The 24,766-nt window shown below is 35.1% G+C and overlaps 2 protein-coding genes across 4 annotated transcripts; one reads left to right on the top strand and one right to left on the bottom strand.

The window, feature by feature from the left end:
* The first annotated feature begins 12,162 nt into the window (after positions 1–12,162).
* LOC110921109 (protein TPX2) lies at positions 12,163–16,471 on the top strand. 3 transcript variants are annotated; one of them, XM_022165379.2, is made up of 15 exons: positions 12,163–12,439; positions 12,969–13,122; positions 13,207–13,397; positions 13,476–13,641; positions 13,732–13,822; positions 13,896–14,003; positions 14,105–14,404; positions 14,492–14,635; positions 14,727–14,882; positions 14,969–15,103; positions 15,198–15,398; positions 15,491–15,657; positions 15,750–15,918; positions 16,005–16,099; positions 16,192–16,471. In XM_022165379.2, exons 1-15 carry the CDS (start codon positions 12,295–12,297, stop codon positions 16,307–16,309), a joined length of 2,340 nt encoding a protein of 779 aa, XP_022021071.1. In that variant the 5' UTR covers positions 12,163–12,294; the 3' UTR covers positions 16,310–16,471. The 3 variants fall into 3 exon arrangements, with proteins under 3 accessions (XP_022021071.1, XP_022021072.1, XP_022021070.1); XM_022165380.2 differs by having other exon boundaries at positions 12,164–12,439; positions 13,470–13,642; positions 13,751–13,822; XM_022165378.2 differs by having other exon boundaries at positions 12,165–12,439; positions 13,470–13,641.
* A 417-nt stretch (positions 16,472–16,888) lies between these two features.
* On the bottom strand, positions 16,889–18,030 carry LOC110923713 (squamosa promoter-binding protein 1). The gene is made up of 2 exons (XM_022167773.2): positions 17,659–18,030; positions 16,889–17,185 (listed from the first exon to the last, which is right to left on the bottom strand). The coding sequence occupies exons 1-2, from the start codon at positions 17,910–17,912 to the stop codon at positions 17,029–17,031; spliced, it is 411 nt and encodes a 136-aa protein (XP_022023465.1). The 5' UTR covers positions 17,913–18,030; the 3' UTR covers positions 16,889–17,028.
* Between the last annotated feature and the right edge of the window lie 6,736 nt (positions 18,031–24,766).

The raw sequence follows: 24,766 nt of genomic DNA, 5'->3' as shown, positions 1-24,766 counted from the left end.
TTGGAAGAATGCAACCCTTGAAAAACAAGGAGACATTGCAACTGCAATCCAATCTTCCATAAAAGGTAAAGCTGTCCACATTACACCACAATCCATCTCTGAAGTCTTTCAACTCGATGACCAAGCAGGTAAAACTTCCTTCACTAAAAACGAGTTGCACATTGACTTCATTGAAAGAGGGTATGAAGCCACAATGATGAAGAAACTAACCTTAGAAAAAGGTTATTTTCCTCCTGCACCAAGATTTCTATTTCATACCCTTCTCCTATGTGTTTCAAACAAAACCACTTCTTTTAATGAGATCCCTATAAAGATTCAAAATCTGGGATATACAATTCTTCAAGAAGAAAATTATAATTATTCTTGGGAAATCTTTAAAGATTTGGTTAATAATGTTGAAAGCAAATCATTCTTACTATTCCCAAGGTTTTTAAGCTACTATTTTGAAAAGAAATTCAGTAAGGATGATTTAGCATTAATAAACCAAGGTGAAATAACTGCGATAAACTGCCTAACATCTGAAACCTTTTCACGAATGTTAGCACCTTGCAAAACACAAGCAGGGGTACCTGAGCAGAATTTAGCAGTTACCACTGCTCCTCAGGTATCTGCTGCTGAGCCTACTGCTCTAGGTGATCAAAGCAGCAGACCAACTGTTTTGAAACCCACACCTACAAAACCCAAAAAGCTTTACAAAAAGAAAAATCAAAAACCCCCCAAACCAATCAAAATGGCAACTCTGGAGGATGAGATACCAGAGTTAATGCCTGTGACAACACAAATGTCACAAGAAACCACTGCTGCTTCTTCCTCACAGCAGTTGGTACAGATATCTCAACCCATAACCATAACTCCTCTTGCTTCTTCACAAAAAGAACAGGTTGTACACAAAGGGCCACCACATCATGATGCTCTGGATACACTCGTTTCCATCATCCACAGCTCAATGCCCGGAGCAAATCTGATTTCTACACCTACCATCACATCCTCAATTCCATCAAAAACACAACTACTGTTGGATGCAATTGATTTGAACCAGGCATTACTCAGTCCTTCTCAATCACCTGTCAATGAGAATATACCTCAACAAATAACTGAGCCTGCTGTATCATTCATTGCTAACCCACCAACATAACCTGAGGAGGTTACACCCATTGAGTTACAAGTAACTCTTTGTGGTAATCCAAGTGAAGCAGCCACTACAACTGTTGAACCTACAAGTTTACAGTTGGAAAGTGGTTACATCAATAAGACTTCCTTGGAGGCAATTCCTTTTATATCACCTCTGCCAACCACCAGTGGATTTATTTATCCTACTGGCAACATCAAAAGGTTGTCAAGTGTTGAAGGAAGAAGACCCCAGTACCAAGAAAAAGGGGCATCAGTGGTTAAGGTTTGGAGTAAACTCCCTACTTCTACCACTGATAAAACCACTGTTAGTGGGAAATCAGATGATCCCATTTGTCACACCCCGATTTCCACGTGTCTCACCGGTGGGCCCGGTGGGGGATTACCGTGACGATGTTGGCAACATTATAGTCAAACCACACAATTATATAATGCACAGCGGAAGCTTAAGATAAATATATAAACTTCAACCTCTGGTTGTAATATCAAATGTATTACAGAAGTTGAATATATCCACAGCGGATCAAAAAGTAATAAATATTGTTCATTCAGATGCAGCATCGAGTTGGCGAGACTATGTACGATGCTTAGGACGCCTATACCAGCCCATTTCGTATAGTACCTGCACTTAATCTTTTTGGGGAAAATACGTCAGTTTACACTGGTAAATACATTCAACTGACACATTTGAAAATTTTTATTAAAATTGATTTGAATGCACAAGGCACAAACTCTTTTATAACTTGGGAAAATTATTAAAATCTTGTGAACGTTTTACATGTTCTTTTATGCGTTCAGTAGCCCGGGTCGTGCCGGGTTAAAGATTTATAGACACACCACATTGCGTAAAACCGTAGTATAAAAACCAACGGCTACGTCTTTTAATTTAATGTCGACAATATATATCGGGTGTACGCCTACACCGGGATGTCGATGGTCGTGGCCATTTCGTAAAATGATGCCAAGGATATCCGGGACAACGGTCATTAAACCCCCCAAAGGCTTTTAAGAAACAAAACTGTTTAAATGAGCCGATCATATTATTTAATTAACCACCTAAGCGATGGAAGAATATAATGCTCAATCAAGCGGTATTAATATACCGTAACCCAAGCCCATATAGGGGAAATAAGTTAAAGTATTTACCTTTGCAAGTATATTTCCTTAATTTGGATTAAATCACCGATAGCTTTTACTGGGGCTCCTAATCTGGAACGAAGGTTTTAATTAACCTCTTAGAATCCTAACGAGTCGTTATAATGGCCGTAGCCTAGACCGGTTGGTTCCGATATGTGAATACGGTTTAATCGCGTGAAAAGGCGAAAACCGAGAATGGAGTGCGATTCTGACCCAACAAGTTCAGAGACTTGTTTTATATGGGTTTATGGTTCACACTCTGGATTTTGGGGTTCAAATAATATAATTTGACCCGTATCGGCTAATTTATGAAAACTAGTTTCATAAGCCGAACCGTGCGCGCAATAGGCGAAACGGTTAACCATGAGAGTCGTACGCTTATTTCCTAAGTCAATATGCCTTAAAGAGGTTGTGGTATCAATAGGATACCTTCCGTGATGCCCGTAACGAGTTTAAGTTGATATTATGCCCCGTAGGGGCTTTTTGGTCATTTTAAAGACTTTTAAAGAGCTTTTCGAGTTCTACAGGAAATCTGAGTTTCCCGAACAGTTTATAAAGTCTAAAATACTTTATTTATCATTTAAAATCAGTAGCAACTGGAATCGGGTCAAAAGACCTTGTAGAACTCAAGTTTTGGCCAAAAAGGGCATATTCGGTATTTACCGAACCGTAGCCATAACCGCAGGTTATGAGCGAGGTAAAAATTATTAAAAATCTTTAAAATTCCCAAAATATTATTTTAATACAGTGGGTAAAAGTTTTGGTGACGAAATCTTGGTTTAGATAGGTGTTATGCTAATTGCGCCGTTAATTACTAAAGTTTACTTTAAATGCGCCATTTAGCATAACTCTCATTCTAGACCTCGGATTGACGTGAAACTTTAAGGACATGCTTATAATTTAATAAGCAAGGTTCTGGTCCATTCATGTGTCCGAAATACTCGTTTTATTTTCAAAGTGGCGTTACAGTCAACTTTTAGGCGATTAACGGAAATGCGTAAAAGACTCGGATAACTCATGAACCGATCACAGAGGTTTATACCATCATGTAACCTGGTCCTAAGAGAGTCCTAAGGTATGTCTATACCTCACTAAAACGGGTCAGAACTGAAGTCAAAACAAAAGTCAAACTTTTGCGACATTCGGCTCCGAACCGGGTCAATATAGCAAACGGTCGATTCAAACGAGCGCAAACAGGTTTATATACTTAATATCATGTTTTATAAGTGTCAAAACAGGTTCCATAGCATATACATTACAGATTATGCATAAATCGCTAAAATAGCTTTCTGTTGACTTTTTAACCGCACGTTTGACTCGATATTTGCCATAGTTAGAGTGGTGATCAGGGGGAACCCTTTTAGAGGTTTATTACCCATATAATTACCTACTCAAAACTACTTTTGATCCGTCATAAGACTGAACCATTTGCAAGTTATTGTAATGACAACCGTTAGTTACGACGGTTGTGTTTATAAGCTATAACTATGGAAATGCAAGACCATAATGATTGTGAACGACTTACAGAAGTTATTTCTTGCTTATAGAGCAGAGATGGATGCTTGGGAGCCTTAGAATGATCAGAGATGAGTGTGTTTGAAGTGTGGTGAACTTATGAGCCAATGTGACTATTTATAGTGTTCAAAAGCCTTCAAGATCATTACACAACAGCCTATAACTGATAATGGATGATGGGCAGGTGCCCCTAAGTGATATGGGTCGAGTAGGGGGCGCCCATGCTCCATTAATTGGTTGTTGGTCGTTCAAAGGCTCCAAAAGGCATGTAGTTACAAGTATTCTGCATCTGGGCGTTTTACGCGGCCCGCATGGGAGTTCCATGCTGGTTTAATGCGGGTCGCCTGGGATTCAAATAACAGGCGCGTAAAACAGGAGGCTCGCGGCCCGCCTCAACTTATCCCTAACCTTCACGCGGGTCGCGAGAGGTTATAAATTCAGAAATTTTAAATCTTTTGTCATGATTGCGAAATCCTGGTAATTAATAACGAAATCTTTCGTAATGATTTACCTGACCTTTCGGGTTCGAAGGGGTAACTTTGAGGTTTGGCCCTCGGTTATTTACCGATAGGGGCCTCGTGTTATTTACCCGCATTATAAAGTCCCCGTTTAGTTTATTAATTATTTGGAAAGCCTTAACTTTCACTGTTGGCGCTTTTAACCCTTCTCATACGAATTCGAGTATAACTCTCTCGTTTTAAGACGGAACTTCGCGGAATTTATACAGTATATTCTAGTGAGCGTATAATACTGTTACGAAGCCTTGGGAGCGTTAAAGGGTCACTCAGAGGTATAATTAAACATGTTGACACAGTTAACCCATGTAGCTCGTAATCTCTCACTTTCTTCCGCGTTTCGCTTCCGTACGATCTATGTTCTATTCGTTTGAAGGTTCAAGCATTTATTTAGGGTTACTATACAGTATATTTACCCTTGTTGACATTTATAACCCTCGAATTTATATACTTTCAAGGTTTGTCAAAATTAGTCCTTTATTTATTATAGATGCCACGTGTAATCAAATGACACGTGTTAACACATCATTGGACACAAAAATTCGAGGTGTTACACCATTAAATTGGGTGATGGTTTAAAGTACCAGAAATTGACGGCTCGTGTTGAAAAACTTGATAACTCTGTTGCAGAACTCAAAGATATGCTACAACAGTTGTTACAAGTACAAAAGGTACAATCCACCGCTGTTCCACCTCAAGCACCTGCTCTCCAACAGGCACCTGCTACAAATGAGCTCTGGAATCTATTTCAACCTTTTCTCCATCATCAAGCACAAATAGCAGATCAGCAACATGAAAAACATGTTCAACAATTGAGAAATGCTATGGAGTCTAGGTACAAAGACACTCAGGCTGATCTAAAGGCTCTCAAAACTCAGATCTTGCACTCCACTGGCACTGCTCCTCCACCAGTGTTCTTCATTGATCAACTCCCCGAAGATAATGCCAAAAAGGGGGAGAAAATTCAGGAATGGAGAAGGAAAGGAATAACAGATGGTCTCTACCTCGCACCAGAAAATTCCAATATGACCAAACAGATTCCTTTGCCAGATGGGAGTAAGAAAATTGATGTGACCACAAATGCACTTGCAGAAGCACTTGCATGTGTAAAAAGGGATAGAGAGGCCAAAAAGAAAGCCAGGGTGGATTATCCAGATCAGGGTACTTCAGGGTCAAGAGATGATGAAAATCTCATTGATGAAAAGAAGAAGCCTACTAGAAAAGTAAGGCTACCCAAATCCATTCCGGTCAGACGTTCAAAGTCTGCTCAAAAACCACCACCTAAAACAGCTGTTGTAACTCCTGGTGTATCAGCTGTTGTTGGTACTTCAGTAGTTTCAACATTTGTTCCCACTTCAACACACACCACTTTAACACACACTACATCCAATGCTTTACCTCCATCATCTTTAGGAATTATCCTTCTCCTCTTTATTTGAGGAGGGACTGATGATGTTTTGGATGGAAAGGTGGTTGTAGTGGCAGTTCCAGGGTCACTTCACCATCCCCAACATCTTCAAAACCTTTAGCTCTTGTCAATATACCAAAACTAGTTCCACTCTCTTCTATTCCAATGCACAAGCTCTTACCTCCTGCAGGTGTTCAATTTCCTCTTGAACTGGAAGCAGTTAGAAAAGAAATAAAGTCCTTTTATACTGAGGATGACCCTGCCAAAAGGAGTTTGCCTTCAATCAAAGGATATCCCTGGCCCAAAAACATTGAAGAATATTTGAAGATAAAGGCCAAGCAAGCAGAGGATATCTCGAAAAGAAACACACAAGGGAAATCTGACAAAGAAGTATCAAGATACTACCAATATCTGCTCACACAAGTCAGTTCCCTAGAACGTTTTGCAAAGAATGTCAGTCAACAAATTTCAGAAAGAGCAGCTGAAACTTTGAAGAAAGACTACATTGAAAGCATTATGTTTTACAAGAAATACAAAGGAGAGAGACACATGTACAAAGAGTGGACTGTTCCAGAGCTTGAAGCTGAAGCATCCAGAATTCAAGATATGATAAAAAGGAAAGTCACTCACACTCCTCCTGATTGGGCAAAGTTCAAAAGGAATGTACCTGAAAAGCAGTTGGAACTAAAGAGAATGAAAGAAGAACTAGTTGTTGCTGAATTTGGCACCAAAAGACAAGTTGCTAGATGGAAAGAAGATTTGGTCAGGTCAACCTACAAAAGGTTGGAGGAATTAAGAAAGAAAGATCCAAAAATTCCTCAAAAACCTGACTACCCTGAAGCAGCGGTTTCAAAAGGACCATCAAAGCTGCAAATCAGGAGAACCACTGCTCCAGCTGGTAATGCCATCTACAAAAGAAGGACACAAAGCCAGTTAGGAGCTGAAACTGTTCAAGAAATTCTTGCTGGAAATGCTGTCTTAAAAGAAGGCTTGTTAAGAACGTTAAAAGAAGAACTTGAACAGGAAAACTCTGCTACCACTGCTCAGCCAGTGATGAACAGGCCAGCCTCACCAAATACTTCTGCAAATAAACATCTCCCAAGAAACCCACCAGGCTCAAAAATACAAAAGTGGGCAACTGACAAACAGACCTGCGTATTGACTTTGCTCGGGTCTGGTGGAGAAGTGGAGAAAATATCAAAGGAACAAGCTCTTGGCCTGAGTCTTGAAGATTTGCAGGATCTCCTTGATCTTCCACTTAGCAGGGATGATGAAGATACAGATGCCCTTGACTTTGAATTACAATTTAAAGGTCAGATAAGGGAGCTGTTAATGAGGCAATAAAATATCCACAAATAATGAAGGGTTTTGGCATTATCTGTTCCAGGGGGAGATTGTTGGGATTGAACCCTATCAGAGGAACAGATAATTAAAGCCAAAACTGGATCAGAACAGTGGATTCTGAATAAGCAGACGCTGATATACAAATCTCTCCCCTTGAAAGTGATTACAACTACTGATGACCTCCTATCTGCTGATCTTACCAAACTGCTGACTCATCACTACTGCTCAACTAAAGATCTGATGGAAGACTAAAGTCCTGCTGATTCAATCTACTGCCTTGAGTCAAGCACTGCTGATCCGGACAAGTGCTGCTGGGTTCACAGCAGTAGAAGGTTGCAGCAGCTGTTCTAAAGTCTGTTTTGTAGTAGAATGTATTAGCAGTAGTTAACACAAGCAGTGTCTGTATAGATCAGAGGTTAGAGTTTGTTAGGAGGTTAGATGTCACTTTCATGGTGACGTCAGCAAAGATGCTCAGTAGTTTGCAAGTGCCTATAAATAGTTCAGTACTTTGTACTGTTCTATTAGCTCTTTACATCATTCGTCTTCTTTGCACGAACAAACTACTGAGCTCGGGCTGAGGGGGAGTTTGCATTCATACATCTATCTTTGTAATCGTTGTTGAAATTAAATTCAATCATTCGGTTCATTGTGTAAAAGATGTTTGATTAAAGTATTACTCTCATTTGATTGTATGCAAAGTTTGTTTTCATTTTAATTCCGCTGCACAACTCATCCATTTTCATCTTAACTTCAAACACAAAATACAATCAAAAAGAAACTCAGATCCAACAGTTTAAGAAAACCCAATTAAAAATTTATGATGGAGAAAAGGAAAAGAGGATACTTTAGATGTTAAAGTGTTATTTTTATACTTTTATTTGTTATAAATTAAATTTTCCTACACGGAAAATTTCCGGGTTATAACCTTATTTTTTTCTATAACAGTAAAAAGGATTTATAGCAAATCAAGTGTTGGAGGGTAGCCAACCAGTTGATATCTCTAAGAACCCGTTTGAGTTGTTCTTACACTTAAGTAAGAATCTTATTTTTTTCAAATTAATTTCATGTATATAAAACAGTAATTAACTCTTTTGAGTTAATTACTGTTTTCGTCCTGTGGTTTGTTAAAAATCACTATTTCAGTCCATTAGTTTAAAAATTGCGATTTTAGTCCGTGTGGTTTCACTTTCGTGACCATTTCAGTCCCTGTGGTTTCACTTTAGTAACCATTTTAATCCATTTGTTCTGTAAGTACAGGGACTGAAATGGTTATGAGGTGGACTGAAATGGTTACGAAAGTGAAACCACAAGGACTGAAATCGCAATTTTTAAACTAATGGACTGAAATAGTGATTTTTGACAAACCACAGGGACGAAAACAGTAATTAACTCTTTTTAATAATCTAGCAATAGAGCTTTAAATTCTAAGTCGTTCTGATTGGAATTGATAATGTCAGAGGATGAATGCGATAGTGGAGTTAAAGAAGACATCATGAAAACATCATGAAGGTTTACTTGACAAAAACTTAATTTGTAACGAACATTTTGTAGATATACTATTGGGACGTGCTCAACTGTCTCAAAATATTAGGCTTAACAAATCACACTTTAACGCTTATACGTTTAAATTATTTTATGTGTTTAGTTGGTGTTTAGCCACCCGCGAAGCTCGCGGGGTCTTAGGCTAGTTTCAAAGATATAATACAATAAGTTAGTGAATAATAAAAACAAAAGATACCTTAATGAAGAAGATCCAGGCATATTGCAAACCTACAGAAAAAGGTTTGAATGACAGCAAAATAAATCCGGATTAATAATGGAAATCATCCGTAATGTTAATACTCAAAAATCAACAGATCTTGAATAAAAATCAGTTTCAATAAAAAAAATACATAAACAAATAGGGTTCAATGAATACATATTCAATCAAAATTAAACATTTTTTAAATTAAAATCAGATTTAGGGATTTGCATAAAAATATTTTCTTGTAACAAAATTATTCGAAAAAAAAAAGATTTTGACCATTACAATCTGATTTATGACTATGAGTAAACATCAAATTCAATAACAACAACATAATGTTAATAAAGATAAAATAAAGATCTGGAATTACAATCGGACTTAGGGTTTCTACAACAGAACAATATTTCTTCAAAAAATAATCAAAAACAGAACAAAAGTTATTATACACACGTATATGGATTAGATAAAATTAACATATGAAATAAAAGTTATTATACATTACAATCGGCTTACGGCTATGAGTAAACATCAAAATCTATAACAAAAACATAAAGATAATACACATAAACAACATATCTAGAATGAGATTCTGAGCTACGGTTTGTTGAACAAAAAATCAGATTTAGGGATTTGCATAACAATCTATGTCTTATAGTAAAGCAAAATAATGGTTTAGGGATTTGCATAACAATCTATCTCTTATACAACAGAACAATATTTCTTCGAAAAATATATCTCTTATACAACAGAACAATATTTCTTCAAAAAATTTATCAAAAACAAACCAAAAGTTATTATACACACATATATGGATAGATAACATTAACATATGAAATAAAAGTTATTATTCATTACAATCGGTTTGCGGCTATGAGTAAACATCAAAATCTATAACAAAAACATAAGGAAAATAAACATAAACAACATATCTAGAATGACAATCTGAGCTACAGTTTCTTGAACATAAAAAACAGATTTAGGGATTTGCAAAACAATATTTTCTTTTAACAAAATTATTTGAAATAACACTCTTTTCAACATTAAAATCGGATTCATTACTATGAGTAAAAATCAAATTCTATAACAATAACATAATGGTATTACAATCGGAGTTAGGGTTTCTATAACATAACAATATTTCTTCAAAAAATTTATCAAAAATAGAAGAAAAGTTATTATACACACATATATGGATAGATAACATTAAGATACGAAATAAAAGATATTATACATTACAATCGATTTAGGGTTATGAGTAAACATCAAAATCTACAACAAAAACATAAAGATAATAACCATAAACAACAGATCTATAATGACAATCGGATCTAGGGTTTCTTGAACAGAAAGATAGTTCTTCAAAAAGTAAATCAAAATCCGAACAAAAAAAGGAAGATTAAACTACAAAATTAGCAATCTACACTTACAGCTTTCGATATGGATCAACCAATAATTGCAGAAATCGAGTGAAGAAGATGAAGAAAAGGACGAAGTAGAGGTTGAAGAGAGAAGACGGTGGTATTCAAAATAATTGAAGATAGAAGGCGGTTCATGTTTTTGAGAATTTAATAGCATTGAAAGAAATTGAAGGAAATTGTAGAATACAGAATGCCGCCCAAAAATCACAATTCTCTGGCCAAAGAGAATAGCCACATCAAGGTCAAAAAGTCAACCACTATTTTGCTTTAGTATAAGAGATAGATGCGGCTCCAATATGAGCACTATTTACATGGTTATGTAGTGGATTTGGAAAGCGAAAAACATGTTGGTTATATAAAAGGGATACTTGTGCCTAGTGGCGGAATTAGCCCAAAAATTTAGAGGTATCCCAATTTTTTATTTTATAGACCAGGGGTATCCTCTGTATAACGGAGACGAAATTGCGGAGTATTTTACACTACGGAAACGGAGTTAAGGGCTATTTTTACACTACGGAGACGGGGTTGAGGGGTAGCCCGTGCTACCCCTACTAACATTGTAAGTCCGCCACTGCTTGTGCCCCCCTTGAAGATGAGGTTATTGAACTCATTTTCTATTAGATCATGCACAAAGCTAAGTTTAATAGTTTGTTTTAGAGTTAATTACATAGTTAGTCCTTGTGGTTTGCACAAAGTAACATACATATGTACTAATAGTTTAAAATCACATTCTAGGGTATTAACTTTTCATTTTGTAACGTTTGGAGGTATTAGCGTTATGTGTAGGTTTAAAATCACATTCTATTAGTACCTAAATATGTTATTTTGTGCAAACCATATGGACTAACTATGTTAATACCCTAAAAGTTAATACTTCCAAACGTTACAAAATAAAAAGCTAATACCCTAGAATGTGATTTTAAACTAGTAGTATCTAAGTATGTTATTTAGTACAAAGCACAAAGAGTAACTATGTAATTAACTCGTTTATTTTATTAAATTGGGTTCGATCTTTGTGTTGTATTTCTTTTTTCTTCTTGACTTTTCTAGCACCTTGCTAGTTTTTGTCACCATTTTGAAAAGAAAAAAAATTGAAAACAAAGTTAAATGATTATCTCATAATGTCAATGATAAAGAAAATGTTAATTACATTAATACAGAAAAGAATAAATAGTCGTATAATTAAATCCTTAAATCCATAAGTAGAAGTATACTTAAATCCTAATAACTTATGTGATTTTATTAAGTTCAACAATCAACATTCACAAAATTATCCTAAAATTATAGTAAGAAGCTAATACAATTAGTTTAAATAGGTAAAACTCATCATTGCTATTCAAACTCTAGTTCCAAAACAACACACGTTGTATAACTTCTAGAGTTAAATCTCATTTTAGTCCCTATGATTTGGGTCATTTTATCAGTTTAGTCCAAAGGTTTGAAACGTTATCATTTTATTTCAAATAGTTTCAAACGTTGCCCTTTTAGTCCACTGGGTTTGTCATTTTATTCCAAATAGTTTCAAACGTTGCCCTTTTAGTCCACTGGGTTAACTCCATCACTTTATTCTGTTAACTATAAGGGCATTTCGGTCATTTTATATGTAATTCTGTTAACTAGAAAAGCAATTTGAGTATTTGACCATATAAAATGATCGAATTACCCTTCTAGCTAACAGAAAAAATGGATGAAGTTAACCCAATGAACTAAAATGGCAACACGTGAAACTATTTGAACTAAAATGACAACATTTCAAACCTTTGAATTAGACTTACAAAATGTTACAAACCACGGGGACTAAAATGACATTTAACTCTTAACTTCTAACCCGTCATGAAACGCAGCGTTTAATATTCATTGCAGCTTCATTCTAGCCGTTGTCAAACGGTCCTTACAGAAGTTATTTTCTCTCTCTTACTTTTTCAAATAATTCGACCGTTAACAATCCGAACGTTATTTCTTCTCCTTCCCCAAATTCCCCTCTGATTCTCTTCATCTCTCTCTCCCTCACAAACCCTAAATCAAAAACAAAAAAAAATCCTCTCAATCAACCAATCTCTAATTGCTGTTAATCAAGTGGCTGTGATGGATGACTCAGGAGATGTGACCATCGACGTTGATTACGAATTCTCTGCACCGAAATTCTTCGATTTTATCGAAGGAGAGACTGAAGAGGAGATGCGTCAAGCACAGCTTTGGTTTGATACCGCTCTTACTCATGCTCCTTCGCGTACGTTCTTTTCTGATTTTTTGTTTAATTTTTCTTTCATATTCTCGCTTTTTTTATGAATTCTGTTAAATTGAAATCTGATCTGATTCATTGGTGTTTGAATTATTATTATTATTCTTTTGAGTTATTAAATTGTTAATTGTTTTGTTATGACTTATGATCTTGTTGGTTTGGGTTTCGAGGGTTTTGAAATTAAAAGTGTTTTTTTCTTATGAATTGTTTAAAATTGAAATCTGGTCTATTGTTATTGATTTATAATATTAAATTATGTCTTAACTTATGAAATCGGTTTGTTCGATTGTTATTGTTGTGATAAATTTTGCTATGACTTATGATCTGGTTATTTTGGGGATTAGGGTTTTGAAATTAAAAGTGTATTTTTTTTTTCTTATGAAATGCTTTAAATTGGAATATTAATTTTGTTGCTGATTTTTTGGAGTTGTAACTATGGATTGTGACTTGACTTATGAGTTATAAAAGCGGTTTGTTCGATTGTTAATTGATATATGTTTGATGTATTTTGGTTCAGCTTATATGCACAAGATCAAAAAGACAACAAGAACTGTTCAGTTAGACAGCCTTTGTGATTTTACTCAAACTGAAACATCCCACGATGTGCCATCTGAGGCACCAAATGCATCAAGTTCTATGAACAATATTATCGTGGAACCCGAAAAACAAAGGTCAGTATATCTTTCATGAGTTACAATTATACTTTAGTTTAAAGTTTTTAATTGATTGTTATCCTTTTTTTATAACAAAATCAGTGAAAAAACTGAGCATGATCCTGCTGACAAGAAGGAAGATGTTACTTCAAAAGATGAACTCAAAAAGGATGTATCTTCTTCAAAGAATGTATCTGTTGTTGAGAAGACTGAAGAACTCAAGAAAGATGTATCTTCTTCAAATCTGACAACTGAACAATCTAAAACCTCAAACACCACATACCCTTCTCAAGGTTTGTACTAATTTGATAAATTTTAGCATAGGTTTATGTTTATGTGAAGTTATTGACTTTGAAAATATATAGGAGCAGAAGTATGCACCCCAAAGCCACAAATGGCTTCTCAAAAGAACAAGAATACGCTACAAACCGAGTCGAAAAAGCAACAAACAGCCAGAAGAATTGCTAGTGCAGTCAAGAATCCATCTTTACTTAAATCACAAACCAAATCTAAAACACCAGCTGCTGCTGTGAAAAGGTTAGGTTTGACTGCTTCGGTTTATCGTTGTGATCTCCCATATCGTATATTTGGTTACATTATTCACACTTTTATTTAATTTCTTTGCAGGGATACAAATAAGGTTGGTGGTACACCTAATCTGGCTCAAGAAAACCAAGCTATAAAGAGGCAGAAACTTGAAGGAGGAAAAACAAGACAGGTCAGCATCAACTCATTGCGATCCGACCCACTTTTATGAGTTTTAATACTAATTGTTGTCATAATAATTACAGATTTTGAATATCAAAACACAAATCTTGCCTCACAAAGCAAGACCAGGTTTTGTCAATGGCGGCAATGCCACCACACCGGCTGCTAAATCTCGAATCGAAGAAAGAAAGGTTTGTTTCATTCACTTTTTATATAATTTTCTCTGTTTTGTTATGATCCTATGCACTGAATTTGATTTGATATTAACTTTGTGTTTTTTTGTTATGGATAGATGTATGTTCGTGAGCAAGCACCGGTTCCGTTTGTTTCGATGGCGGAAATGATGCAAAAGTTTCAATCTGGCACAAGGGATCTGCATCTGCCTCCCCGACCGTCTTCTTCTCTCTCACAACAGGGTGATCATAGTCAAGTGATGCAAACAAAGCCGAAACTGAAACTAACTAGACCGAAAGAACCCTCATTTGAAACATCTCAACGTGTTCGATCTGTTAAGCTCAAAAGTTCAGCCGAAATCGAGGAAGAAATGATGGCTAAAATTCCCAAGTTTAAGGCTCGCCCGGTTAACAGAAAGGTGAACTGATTAAAACATCTTTTCAGATAGTTATTTTCAGAAATTAAGAGGTCTTTTCTATTAATTAATATTAAACTGTTTCAACAGATACTCGAAGCTCCAACATTGCCAGCAATGAAGAGAAGCACACCTCAGATGCCGGAATTTCAAGAGTTTCATTTGGAAACAATGGAAAGAGCTAATCAAAATGCAGAAACTTCAACGGTTGCATCAACCGAAGCAGCTCCTCGGGTAAAGTTTTTACCAAATCGCAATATCACAGAATTAAATTTTATGTAAAAAAAATGAAAGTTTATATGTTTTTGTTCTTATTTTTTAACAGGTTCATCAATGGAGGCCTCATCTTACAACACCAAAAACACCACCTCTACAGACGTTACTAAGAGCAAGAGCTCCTAACGTCAAAAGTACCGAAGAACTTGAAAGAGAAGAGTTAGAAAAAGCTCCCAAGTTCAAAGCCAGGCCTTTGAACAAGAAGGTGATAATAAGATAAACGAACAAAACCCATCATTGTTTTTTATTTGTTACTCGAACAATATATTTATATTATTTACTTTTATGTAGATATTTGAAAGCAAAGGTGAACTGGGGCTGTTTTGTAACAAAAAGCGACAAGTTACCATACCCGAAGAATTTCATTTTGCAATCGATGAAAGAATTCCACCTCCAACCGCAAATGTTGCTGACATGTTTGATAAGGTTAATAAACATTACTGCTTAACTTAATTTCATCAGCCATCCGAAATTTTTTAACTTACTAACTAAACGTTTCTGGTTATTTAATGTTTTGCAGCTTTCTTTGTGCTCTGACACCCACACCCGGAAACCAATTCCTAGGATTACTGCACCAAATCCGTTCCATTTGCACACCGAAGAAAGAGGGGCAGAAAAGGAAAAGAAATTTGTGATGGAAGTTATACACAAACAGATAGAAGAAGAACGAGCTAGAATTCCCAAAGCCACCCCGTACCCGTATACCACCGATTATCCTGTGGTATGTGTCACTTTATTTAGTCGTTGAAACGGGCCGGGCCAAACACCTTTTGTCAATGTGTTTTAACTTATTTTACAATAAATTATGTGCAGGTTCCTCCAAAACCGGAGCCAAAACAGTGTACAAAACCGGCACCGTTCCAGTTAGAGAGTGTGGCGAGACATGAAGAAGAAATGCAAAGAGAAATGGAAGAAAGAAGGAGGTTGGAGGAGGAAGAAGCAAGGATGAGAATGTTTAAAGCACAGCCGGTATTGAAAGAGTAAGGACAAACACAACTACTTTTAACGATAATAACTTCTGCTATGATGTTAAATTAGTCCAGATTATGTTGACATTTGGTCAAATTTGCAGAGATCCCATTCCGGTTCCTGAGAAAGTTCGCATACCTCTAACTGAAGTTCAAGAATTTGATTTGCATGTCGAACACCGAGCTGCGGATAGAGCAGAATTTGACAAAAAAGTCAAAGAGAAAGAGATGATGTATAAAAGATACCGAGATGAAGCTGAATCTGCCAAAATGGTATTTATTTAATTCAAGGTTTTATTAATGCTTTTTAAATTCAAGAAAATCAAGTAACTAAACTGGCTGTGATGTTTATTGTGTAGATGGAGGAAGAGAAAGCTTTGAAACAACTACGAAGGACTTTGGTGCCTCATGCAAGGCCGGTGCCTAATTTTAGCAAGCCATTTTTGCCGCGAAAGTAAGGGTGCTTTGACAAGATTAAAAATGTCTATTTTTAAAATGTTTTTGTTTTGGTTTATTTTTAATGTTTTGGAATGTTTATATGAATAGGTCATCAAAAGGAGTAACAAAACCAAAATCGCCAAGATTGAAGATCATTGAAAGAACAGAAAGAAGAAAGATGGTGGTGACTGCAGCAACTTCAAGTGCAGCGTCTAATATGAGGTGATGGCGATGCGTGTGGTCTGCAAAAAATCTTGATTTCTGTTCAAGAACTCTTGAATATTATAAAAACTTGTGATGTATTCATTTATGTATTATTCTGACAAATTGTTAACCTTTAAAGGTGAAATGGTTGATTCTTGGTTTTAGTCAAACCATAATATGAGTTTATGTGTGTGTCTGCATAAACTTTATGAGTTTATTTATGGTATGCTTTTAAATCTTTCAAGTAATTTGAGGTGATCTATGTGTGTGTCCGCAAAAATCTTGATTCAAACTCATGATTGAAATGTTGGTAAACTTTGACTTTGGAAAGTCAAACTATACTTTTGAGTCTATAAGTTTTATTCTTTTTTTTTCGACGAAAGGTAGCCGAAACAGAAACACGAAATACAACACCAAAAGGATGAAACTTTGAAATTACACCGATCCCCCTATGTTTAGAAAGTCAAACTTTGAAATCCACATGATATGTTTTATTCAGTATTTTGACTTTAGGAAAGTCAAACTATAATCTGAGGTCATTCTTTCATGTATTGTTTATTCTTGAATTGGTTATATTCAACGGTGAATATGACTTTAGAAAGTCAAACAAGAATAATTATAGATTACCTTCATTACCAAACACAACAACATTATTAGAACTACAAGAGTTTTGAAGTACTAGGATAGGAAGTGACAGAAGAGAGGGAGCATAGATTCCTTTATTTAGGTTTTCCATCTAGTTTAAGTTGGATTCTCTTGGATAAACCTTTGGCTGTGCACACAAACAAGTTCCTTCTTGAACTCCAGTGAGTTGTTCTTCCTTCGCCTTTCATTGTGCCCCGCTAAACGCCTCCTACAACTTCTTTTCGCTTCATCAAATTCCGATAGCTCGTGAAACCTGACCAACAACAAACATACATAAAACATGCTCGGTTGGTTATATGCGCTCAAGTTAAAGCCGACACTAGTTACCACTTCATGTCGGCTGACAAGTTAAATAGTTGAAACCAAATACAACTCATATATTAGTATTTGTCTAAAGATATCAACACTTAAAATCATGTAAGCCAGACACAGTCTGTTTAAAATCAAACGGGTTGTGGGTCAATCTGTTTAATAAAAGGTGAACAAGTTAACCCGAACACGCGATCATTTATTTAAAAATGAAAAACATGACAACTTAAAATCCAATTAGTTTGATAAGTTCCTTCCCATGCATTATTTAATAATAAAGATTAGTACTTTAACCAAGACCACTAGAAAGAATCTCATGTGTTTGAACTTATATGAGTTAAATATATATCATCTTGTTTGAAGTTATTGTTAATAGTTAGCAATAAATAAATTGATGGAAAAGGAGAAGTTAATTACCGGCTACATTGCTGACAAAATCTTTGGTGCATACCGGCAACAACAACTGCTTGAGCCTTTGCATGATACTCACACACCTTGTGCCTTCGATGATACGGCTTGGCCTCGGCTAAATCACTCGTACATTTCTCCGCCTGGCAGCACCGCGTTACACTAGACGATCCACCGCCTGTGTGACATGCTTTCTTCTTCTTCACATCCACATTCAAACAACTTCCTCCTCCACCAACACCATCTTCACCACCACACCCCATCAACTCACTCACTATTCTCTAAAGAAATGCTTGGTGTACATTTTTTTAATCACCTTTGGATTTGTTTATATAACAAGTGAAATATGTGAAGAAAATAAAAAGTGAGTAGTGGGGTGAATCAGAATTTTACTTTTTGACAAGAAAAAGTTTGAGAGGGATGTTCAAGGACCACCATTGTACCTATAATTTATTGGTAAAATATATTCAAATCCACGCAACAAAAAGTTGTACCATGTTCCTTAAAAGTGGTACATTTTATTAAGCTAAACATAGTCCATGGTTCACCTAATAACATGTTTCATTTATTGAACTAAAAATGTATATATAAAATTGACGGAATATATCTCAATCCTTGTCTGTTTTAAGATAGTTGTCCATAGTTATTACTAGGTGATATGGGATGATCTAAAAATTTGCATACAAGCATATACAGTTTTATAGTTTTATACCCATGACCGGAGGGAAATGCCCTTCGGTGGAATGCTCGACTACAAGGGCGGTGAAAAATGAATGTTGTGAGAGGGAATGAGAGAGAGTTAAGTAGAAGAGAGAGGACAAATGGAATGACCAAACTAACGTCGAGGCGAGGCAGGCCTTCAAGTTGGGTGTACCCTTAGCATTAGAGATTGTCTAAATTGTTATTCGTATTAAGTTGTAAGCCATACGATATGAATGAAAACAGTGTAACGGGTAAAAGTTGTGATATTGTCTGGCTTTCTTGTTGACTTTAATTATTTTCCTTAAATTTTACTATTTTAATTGATTCTGTTTTGATTTTCAAAACTCGTGAATAGTAAATTAATTAACTCTTAGTTTTAATTCTACAATATCACTTTTTGTTTCCCAAAACTTCTTTAAAACATCAAATTCCAAATTTCTCAACTTTTTCTTTCATTAAAACATAAATCATTTGTTTTTTTTTAAATCTGTTTTTCTTTATAGTGTGCTTCCACTCTACACTACGTCTACAAATGAGTAAAAAACGTTTCAATGAAATTCCGTGAACTCTTTGAAAGAATGTTCATTTATATTTTAATTATTTATCAAATGAATTGGCATAAACATTTTTTTTTTGTCATGAGCAAATGAACATAAACATGTGCGCATATGTTACGCATCTACTAAATTTGTGTTCATTTATGTTTTTTTTTTTTTTTTACTTTTTTACGTTCGTTTAGATTATTAATTAACAAATATATAGGTGAAAACGTACAATTCATCATCAACAAACCGACTTGGTTCGAGTTGAAGAAAAAAAACAATATGTTGGTTTACAACCCAAATGTTGATAGGATTAATTCTTTTTAACGCGTAAAGATAAGGAAGGATAGTACGTGACAATTACCATTCAGGTGGGAATCAAGCTTTCGTTATTCTCGTATATATTCTATAACACAAGTCAGCCAATATATGAATGATGTTAATTTGTGTACATCCTAAAAAAACTAATTTCCTTTTTAACACTTATTCCTTTTATTCCACTATAGATGGGAAGAAGCAAACAAATTTCGTATATAACATGTCTAGTGTAGTATGATCCTCAATTTATCGCTAGTAGATAGCAGGGTAAACAAGCTAAGTTGAAGCTCGCGCTTAAGCTCGGCTCGTTGAATATAAAAGAGCTTAAGCTCGAGCTCAGTCCATTTCGAACTCTGTCAAAATTTGGAGCTTACCCGTTAAAAGTTTTTCAGGTTTGAGCTCGGATTGGGTTCAGCTTATTTGTTATATATTAGATAATATATTATTGTGTATATATAGTTACAATCCTAGTAACAAAATATGAGAAAAAGATCAAATACAAATACTCTTATCATACCAAACATACGAATAGGGTGAAAATGTAAAAATCGCGGTGGCATTTTCGTAATTATTTACTCGTAGAGTAATTATCAAAATTACTCTACAAATGATCTTGTAGGGTAATTTTGATCTTGTATAGTAATTTTGTAAAATGTTCTTGTAGGGTAATTTTGTCTTGTAGAGTAATTTTGTAGAGTATCATAATTACTCTACAAATTATTTTGTATGATAATTTTGATCTAGTAAGGTAATTCTGTAGAGTATCATAATTACTTTACAAATGATTTTGTAGAGTAATTTTGAATTGTATGTTGTTTAATAAACTTGCAGAGTAATTTTGATACACTTATAGAGTAATTTTGATGCAGAGTAATTTTGATACACTTGTAGAGTAATTTTGATAATTACCCTACAAGATCAAAATTACTTTACAATATCAATTTTAGAGTAACTTTGATAATTACCCTACGAGCAAATAATTACGAAAATGTCACCGCATTTTTTTTCTGGCTTTTTCATGTCTTTCGTACGTTTTGTACGATAAGCCACTTTGTACGTTAACTTAACCCAACAAAATATATATTTAATTATTTCTTTTCATAATTTTATACATAATAATATTTATCATGTAATTACAAAATTATTATATAACATAGAGATTATCATATCTATAAGAATATTTGGTTTGTTTAGGTTCGTGAACCTAGTAAAGTTCGGATACAAGCTCGTTTAAGCTTAGCTTAATTCGAGCTTTTAATGAGACAATCAAGAGTAGCTGATGAGTGATTTGGCTTGTTTTGTTTTCATCTTTATCGACATAGTACTTGAGGCAAGTGTAAAATAGTTTGTTATGACTTCATAATTTAATATTTGGTTCCTATGAACACGAATTAGTTTAAAGGTGATACTTTCACGAACAAGTCTCAATAAAGTGTTCCTTTGAACATAACAAGTTTTGTATGTTCATATACTGATAGGACTTTACTAGATACCTGACTAAAACATTTTCTAGTGACGTAGTACACTACTGCTATATATACGAATGGTATCTTTGATAAACTTAATATACGAATTTGGAAGCAGCCTCTCTATTCCTATGTGGTAGAGATAAGGTTGTCTACATCTTACCCTCCTTAGACTCTCTACCATAGTTGTGCTATTGGTGAGATTTACTGAGTATGATAATGATGAATACACGAATTTGATTATTTGTTTTTAGAAATCACGGATTTAGTCTCCCTTCCTTCCATGTCGCATACTCCAACAACCATTGTACATCAAACTCTCATCAGTCATCATCAATGACATCGATCATGATGCCTAGTCTTCATACATCAACCTTGGATTCAGGATGATCGAGGAATTTCTGCCTTAACAAGTAGCCAAACATCATTGTCGGTCCAAGGTAGTAGACCTTCCTACGACATCTCATTCAAAACAAGAGCTTAGTTAGGCTATGCGATATGGGGTACATCCCCCATGCCGTCGAGGACCAGCGCCGCCAGCCAGGGGCGGATTTAGAGGGGTTTATCGGGTTCCCAGGAACCCAGTCGATTTGGAAAAAAACGTTTTTTTGTAGTGTAAACCTTGTATGATTTGGAAAAGAACGTTTTTTTGTAGTGTAAACCTTGTATGATTTGGAAAAAAGGAACCCAGTGAAAAAACTGACTGAATCCGCCACTGCCGCCAGCACACCATCCCACCCCCCCCCTCGTCCTCGGCGTCCTCTGCTCGACGTTGGGGACGATCCTCCCATTTCACAAGAAGACAAAAACTATTCCCCCTCCCACTCACAGACCTCTATACATACAATATATACATACACATTTTAGGTCAATCCTCCCATTTCCACACCTCCATCCTCTTAGCCCCATCCTCATGCCCATCCTACGTGTCGCTTACGTGGCGGACCATCCTCCAAGGGAGGACCATCACCATACCGTGTAGCCTTAGACAATTCTCCAAGTTCTAGTACAATTAACTCAATTTTGACCAAGGACCTTTGCAAAAACAAATGTCCTAAAATGGAGAAGTACACCGTTTGTTATTTCTCATCACGCAACATTTGGCAATCATCGATGGTTTTATTTATCAGTAAAACACCTATGTACATCTGCATAAATGAAATTTGCCTGAGTTTTAGTTGAGTTCTTCATAACATTTACATTTACATTTACATTTACATTCCATAAATTAGTAACATTTTTGTGCATAAGGTATTATACCTCATGCTTTGGGGTTTTTTTTTTTAAAAATGACTTTTTAACTTTAACCCAAAAGCTTTTTATATTTTGCAATTTTAACCCACATAAATTGTTTTTTTTCACTTTTAACTTAAAACTTTTTATTATTTCAATTTAACCTCACAACATTTTTACCTTCAACTTTGGTCCCCTAAACTTTTCATCTCTCGCAAATTTTCGTTTTTTGTTTCGTTCAAAATTCTGCGAGTTAATACGCCACAACGTGCGTGTGTGGTTCAACGTTTTTTGTTTCGTTCAAAATTCTGCGAGTTAACACGATGTAATGTGAATGTGTGGTTCAATGTTTTTACGTTTAGATTTTTTGTTTGATAAGTTCATTGCAACGCGCAGGTCCTGGATCGACTCATTATTTGTAGTCGTTGGCGGTGTTGTGGCATTAGCGCTATTTGGTATAGTTTTACGCTCCCGCCTTCTAGTTATTAATTAAGTTTTAAAACACAATTGCAAAAAGGCATTATTAAAAGAAGACAACAAGGAGTACGTTTTGAAGGAGTGAATTGTTGTGAGTAGGTGGGGGTAGGGAACCAAGGTTAAATGAGGTGGTAGTGATCAGATACGGGCGTGATGAGAGCCAACAGGGAGACGTGTCATGTGCATAGTGGTGGATGTATATGGTCAAGGGAATGAGGTTTGACTTTGATCAATATACTTTGATGGGAGATCGAAACGTGGCCGAGCTAATAAGATAGATAGGTGAGTGCGTCCAACCCAAAAGGTACGAACGATTCCTTCCTTCCATGTGTGAACCCCACTCCTTTAAGTACCTCTTCTTCACCATATAAAAGAAATTCAATGTATTTACCAAAACAATAACTTCATTTGAGTTTTATTTATACATATAAACGAATTCAGATACGTGACATGTGTACATGCGTGAGTTTTAGATACGCGACAAGGTAGTTGTGGTCATTTAACTATAAGACCTTCTCTAATATAGCCTGTGGAGGCCACCCTTGGCTAAGGTTGGACCGGGTAAGTTTTTAATTATTTTTTCATTGTTTCAGATTTTATTTGGAGTGAGTTAATGACTTGTATACAATGTTCGTGACATTATTTTATTTTAAATGTTGTAAATAGGTAAAACAATAAAACTTTTATTATGACATGTTAGTCTTAAAAACATTAGTTGATGAGCCAAGTATTTGTTTTTATGGGTAAAGTTCTTGTACAAATAATCTTAACATACTAAACATACAAATTGAAGGAAAACTCAAAAAGACAAGGTGGCATTTTTGTAATTATCAATAACTATCAAAGTTACTCTACAAATATACCTAAAAAAACCTAACCACTCCCCCCACCCCCAAAAAAAACCTAAACCCCCCACCCCCCAAAAACCTAAAAAAAAACCTAACCCCCCCCCCCACCCCCAAAAACCTAAAAAAAAACTAAACCCCCCCCCCCCCTCACCCAAGCTAAAATGCTAAAAACTAAACCCCCCAAAAAACCTAAAAAAATCTAAAAAAATAAAAAAAAAACACACACAAATTATTTTATTTTATTTTTTTAACATTTTTTATTAAAAAATCGCTACTTTTAGTAGCAGCCAAAAAAAAAATTTTTTTTTTTTTTTGCTAACGAAATGTAGCGATTTTTTAATAAAAAAATGTTAAAAAAAAATTGTGTTTTTTTAGGTATTTTTGGTTGTAACTTTGATAGTTGGTGGTAATTACAAAAATGCCACCTTGTCTTTTTGGGTTTTCCTTCAATTTGTATGTTTAGTATGTTAAGATTATTTGTATTTGATCTTTTGCCTTGTTTTTATTACAACAAGATATATAGATTTCTTTTTTATAAATAACTTGGTTCGTTATAAAAACTAGTAATTAAACCTGTGTGCGTTGCTGCATGGGTACATTGCAAACATCGAAGGGATTATTTCAAACGTTATGTCATGCTTTAACCATATGAAAATGCGCGTTTTGACGTATAGCGTTGCGATTAGATCAAAATGTAAAGTAATTGAACTTATACTGTAAAATCATAACGTACTTACATGTGACCCGATTCATACATAAGAAACGTAACAAAAACATAATCAAGGGCTAAAATTTTACCCGTAGTGCGTTACGGAAGGGTCAAAACATAGAGTAACTAGAATTTATACCGTCGAATGAAAACGTATTATATTTGACCCCATTCGATTCGGAACTAAATTTATGGCAAAACGTAGACGAACTAGAAACGTACATAAAATCAGCACGAAGAGTCGAAGACGTATTATATTTGACATGACTTGTTTCTAAAAAATAGTTTATATCAAAACGTATTGAGTGAGTTTTAAAATGGAGTAATAGTGTATGTGTTAAAACTGTACGGAAGTTTTGAGGTGGTAAAAATTGCAATTATGTAAGTTTTGGGCATATTTTAAGACAATCATTAGTAACTACACAACTTATGGATATTAATAATAGTTAAGTGTATCAACTTAACAACTTAGGAATGTACTACTAGTGGATAATTGTTTTAGTTTCACCGATGAATACACTTACTTTGTTGTAACCTAGATTTGGATATTATGCACAAGATAAAATGCTTATGGTATACCTTAGTGTATTTTACAATTTTATATTAAATTGGTACATGAGCTATCTACAAATGTAACCTATTATCAAGCGACACAACAAAACCAAAACATACATGCACAAATGATATAAACACGCATACAGAAAATAAACACAACACAAGAATTTTACGTGGTTCGGTTCCGAAAGGGGATCTACGTCCATGGGCTACAACTAGGTTATTTCATTATGCTCAAAGGCATAAGATTACAATTACAATGACTAG

The sequence above is a fragment of the Helianthus annuus genome, chromosome 17 (genome assembly GCF_002127325.2).
Source record: "Helianthus annuus cultivar XRQ/B chromosome 17, HanXRQr2.0-SUNRISE, whole genome shotgun sequence".
Lineage (NCBI taxonomy): Eukaryota > Viridiplantae > Streptophyta > Magnoliopsida > Asterales > Asteraceae > Helianthus > Helianthus annuus.
This window is presented reverse-complemented; position numbering and strand designations above follow the sequence as displayed.

What these genes read in the sequence shown, in the direction of transcription:
- LOC110923713 (XM_022167773.2), bottom strand. Translation starts at nt 17,912, where the DNA reads ATGGGGTGTGGTGGTGAAGATGGTGTTGGTGGAGGAGGAAGTTGTTTG. An exon ending in TTTTGTCAGCAATGTAGCCG is followed by an intron (nt 17,186 to 17,658) that starts GTAATTAACTTC and finishes GTTGTTGGTCAG; the next exon opens with GTTTCACGAGCTATCGGAAT.
- LOC110921109 (XM_022165378.2), top strand. Translation starts at nt 12,295, where the DNA reads ATGGATGACTCAGGAGATGTGACCATCGACGTTGATTACGAATTCTCT. An exon ending in AAGGAGGAAAAACAAGACAG is followed by an intron (nt 13,823 to 13,895) that starts GTCAGCATCAAC and finishes TAATAATTACAG; the next exon opens with ATTTTGAATATCAAAACACA. An exon ending in CTCGAATCGAAGAAAGAAAG is followed by an intron (nt 14,004 to 14,104) that starts GTTTGTTTCATT and finishes TGTTATGGATAG; the next exon opens with ATGTATGTTCGTGAGCAAGC.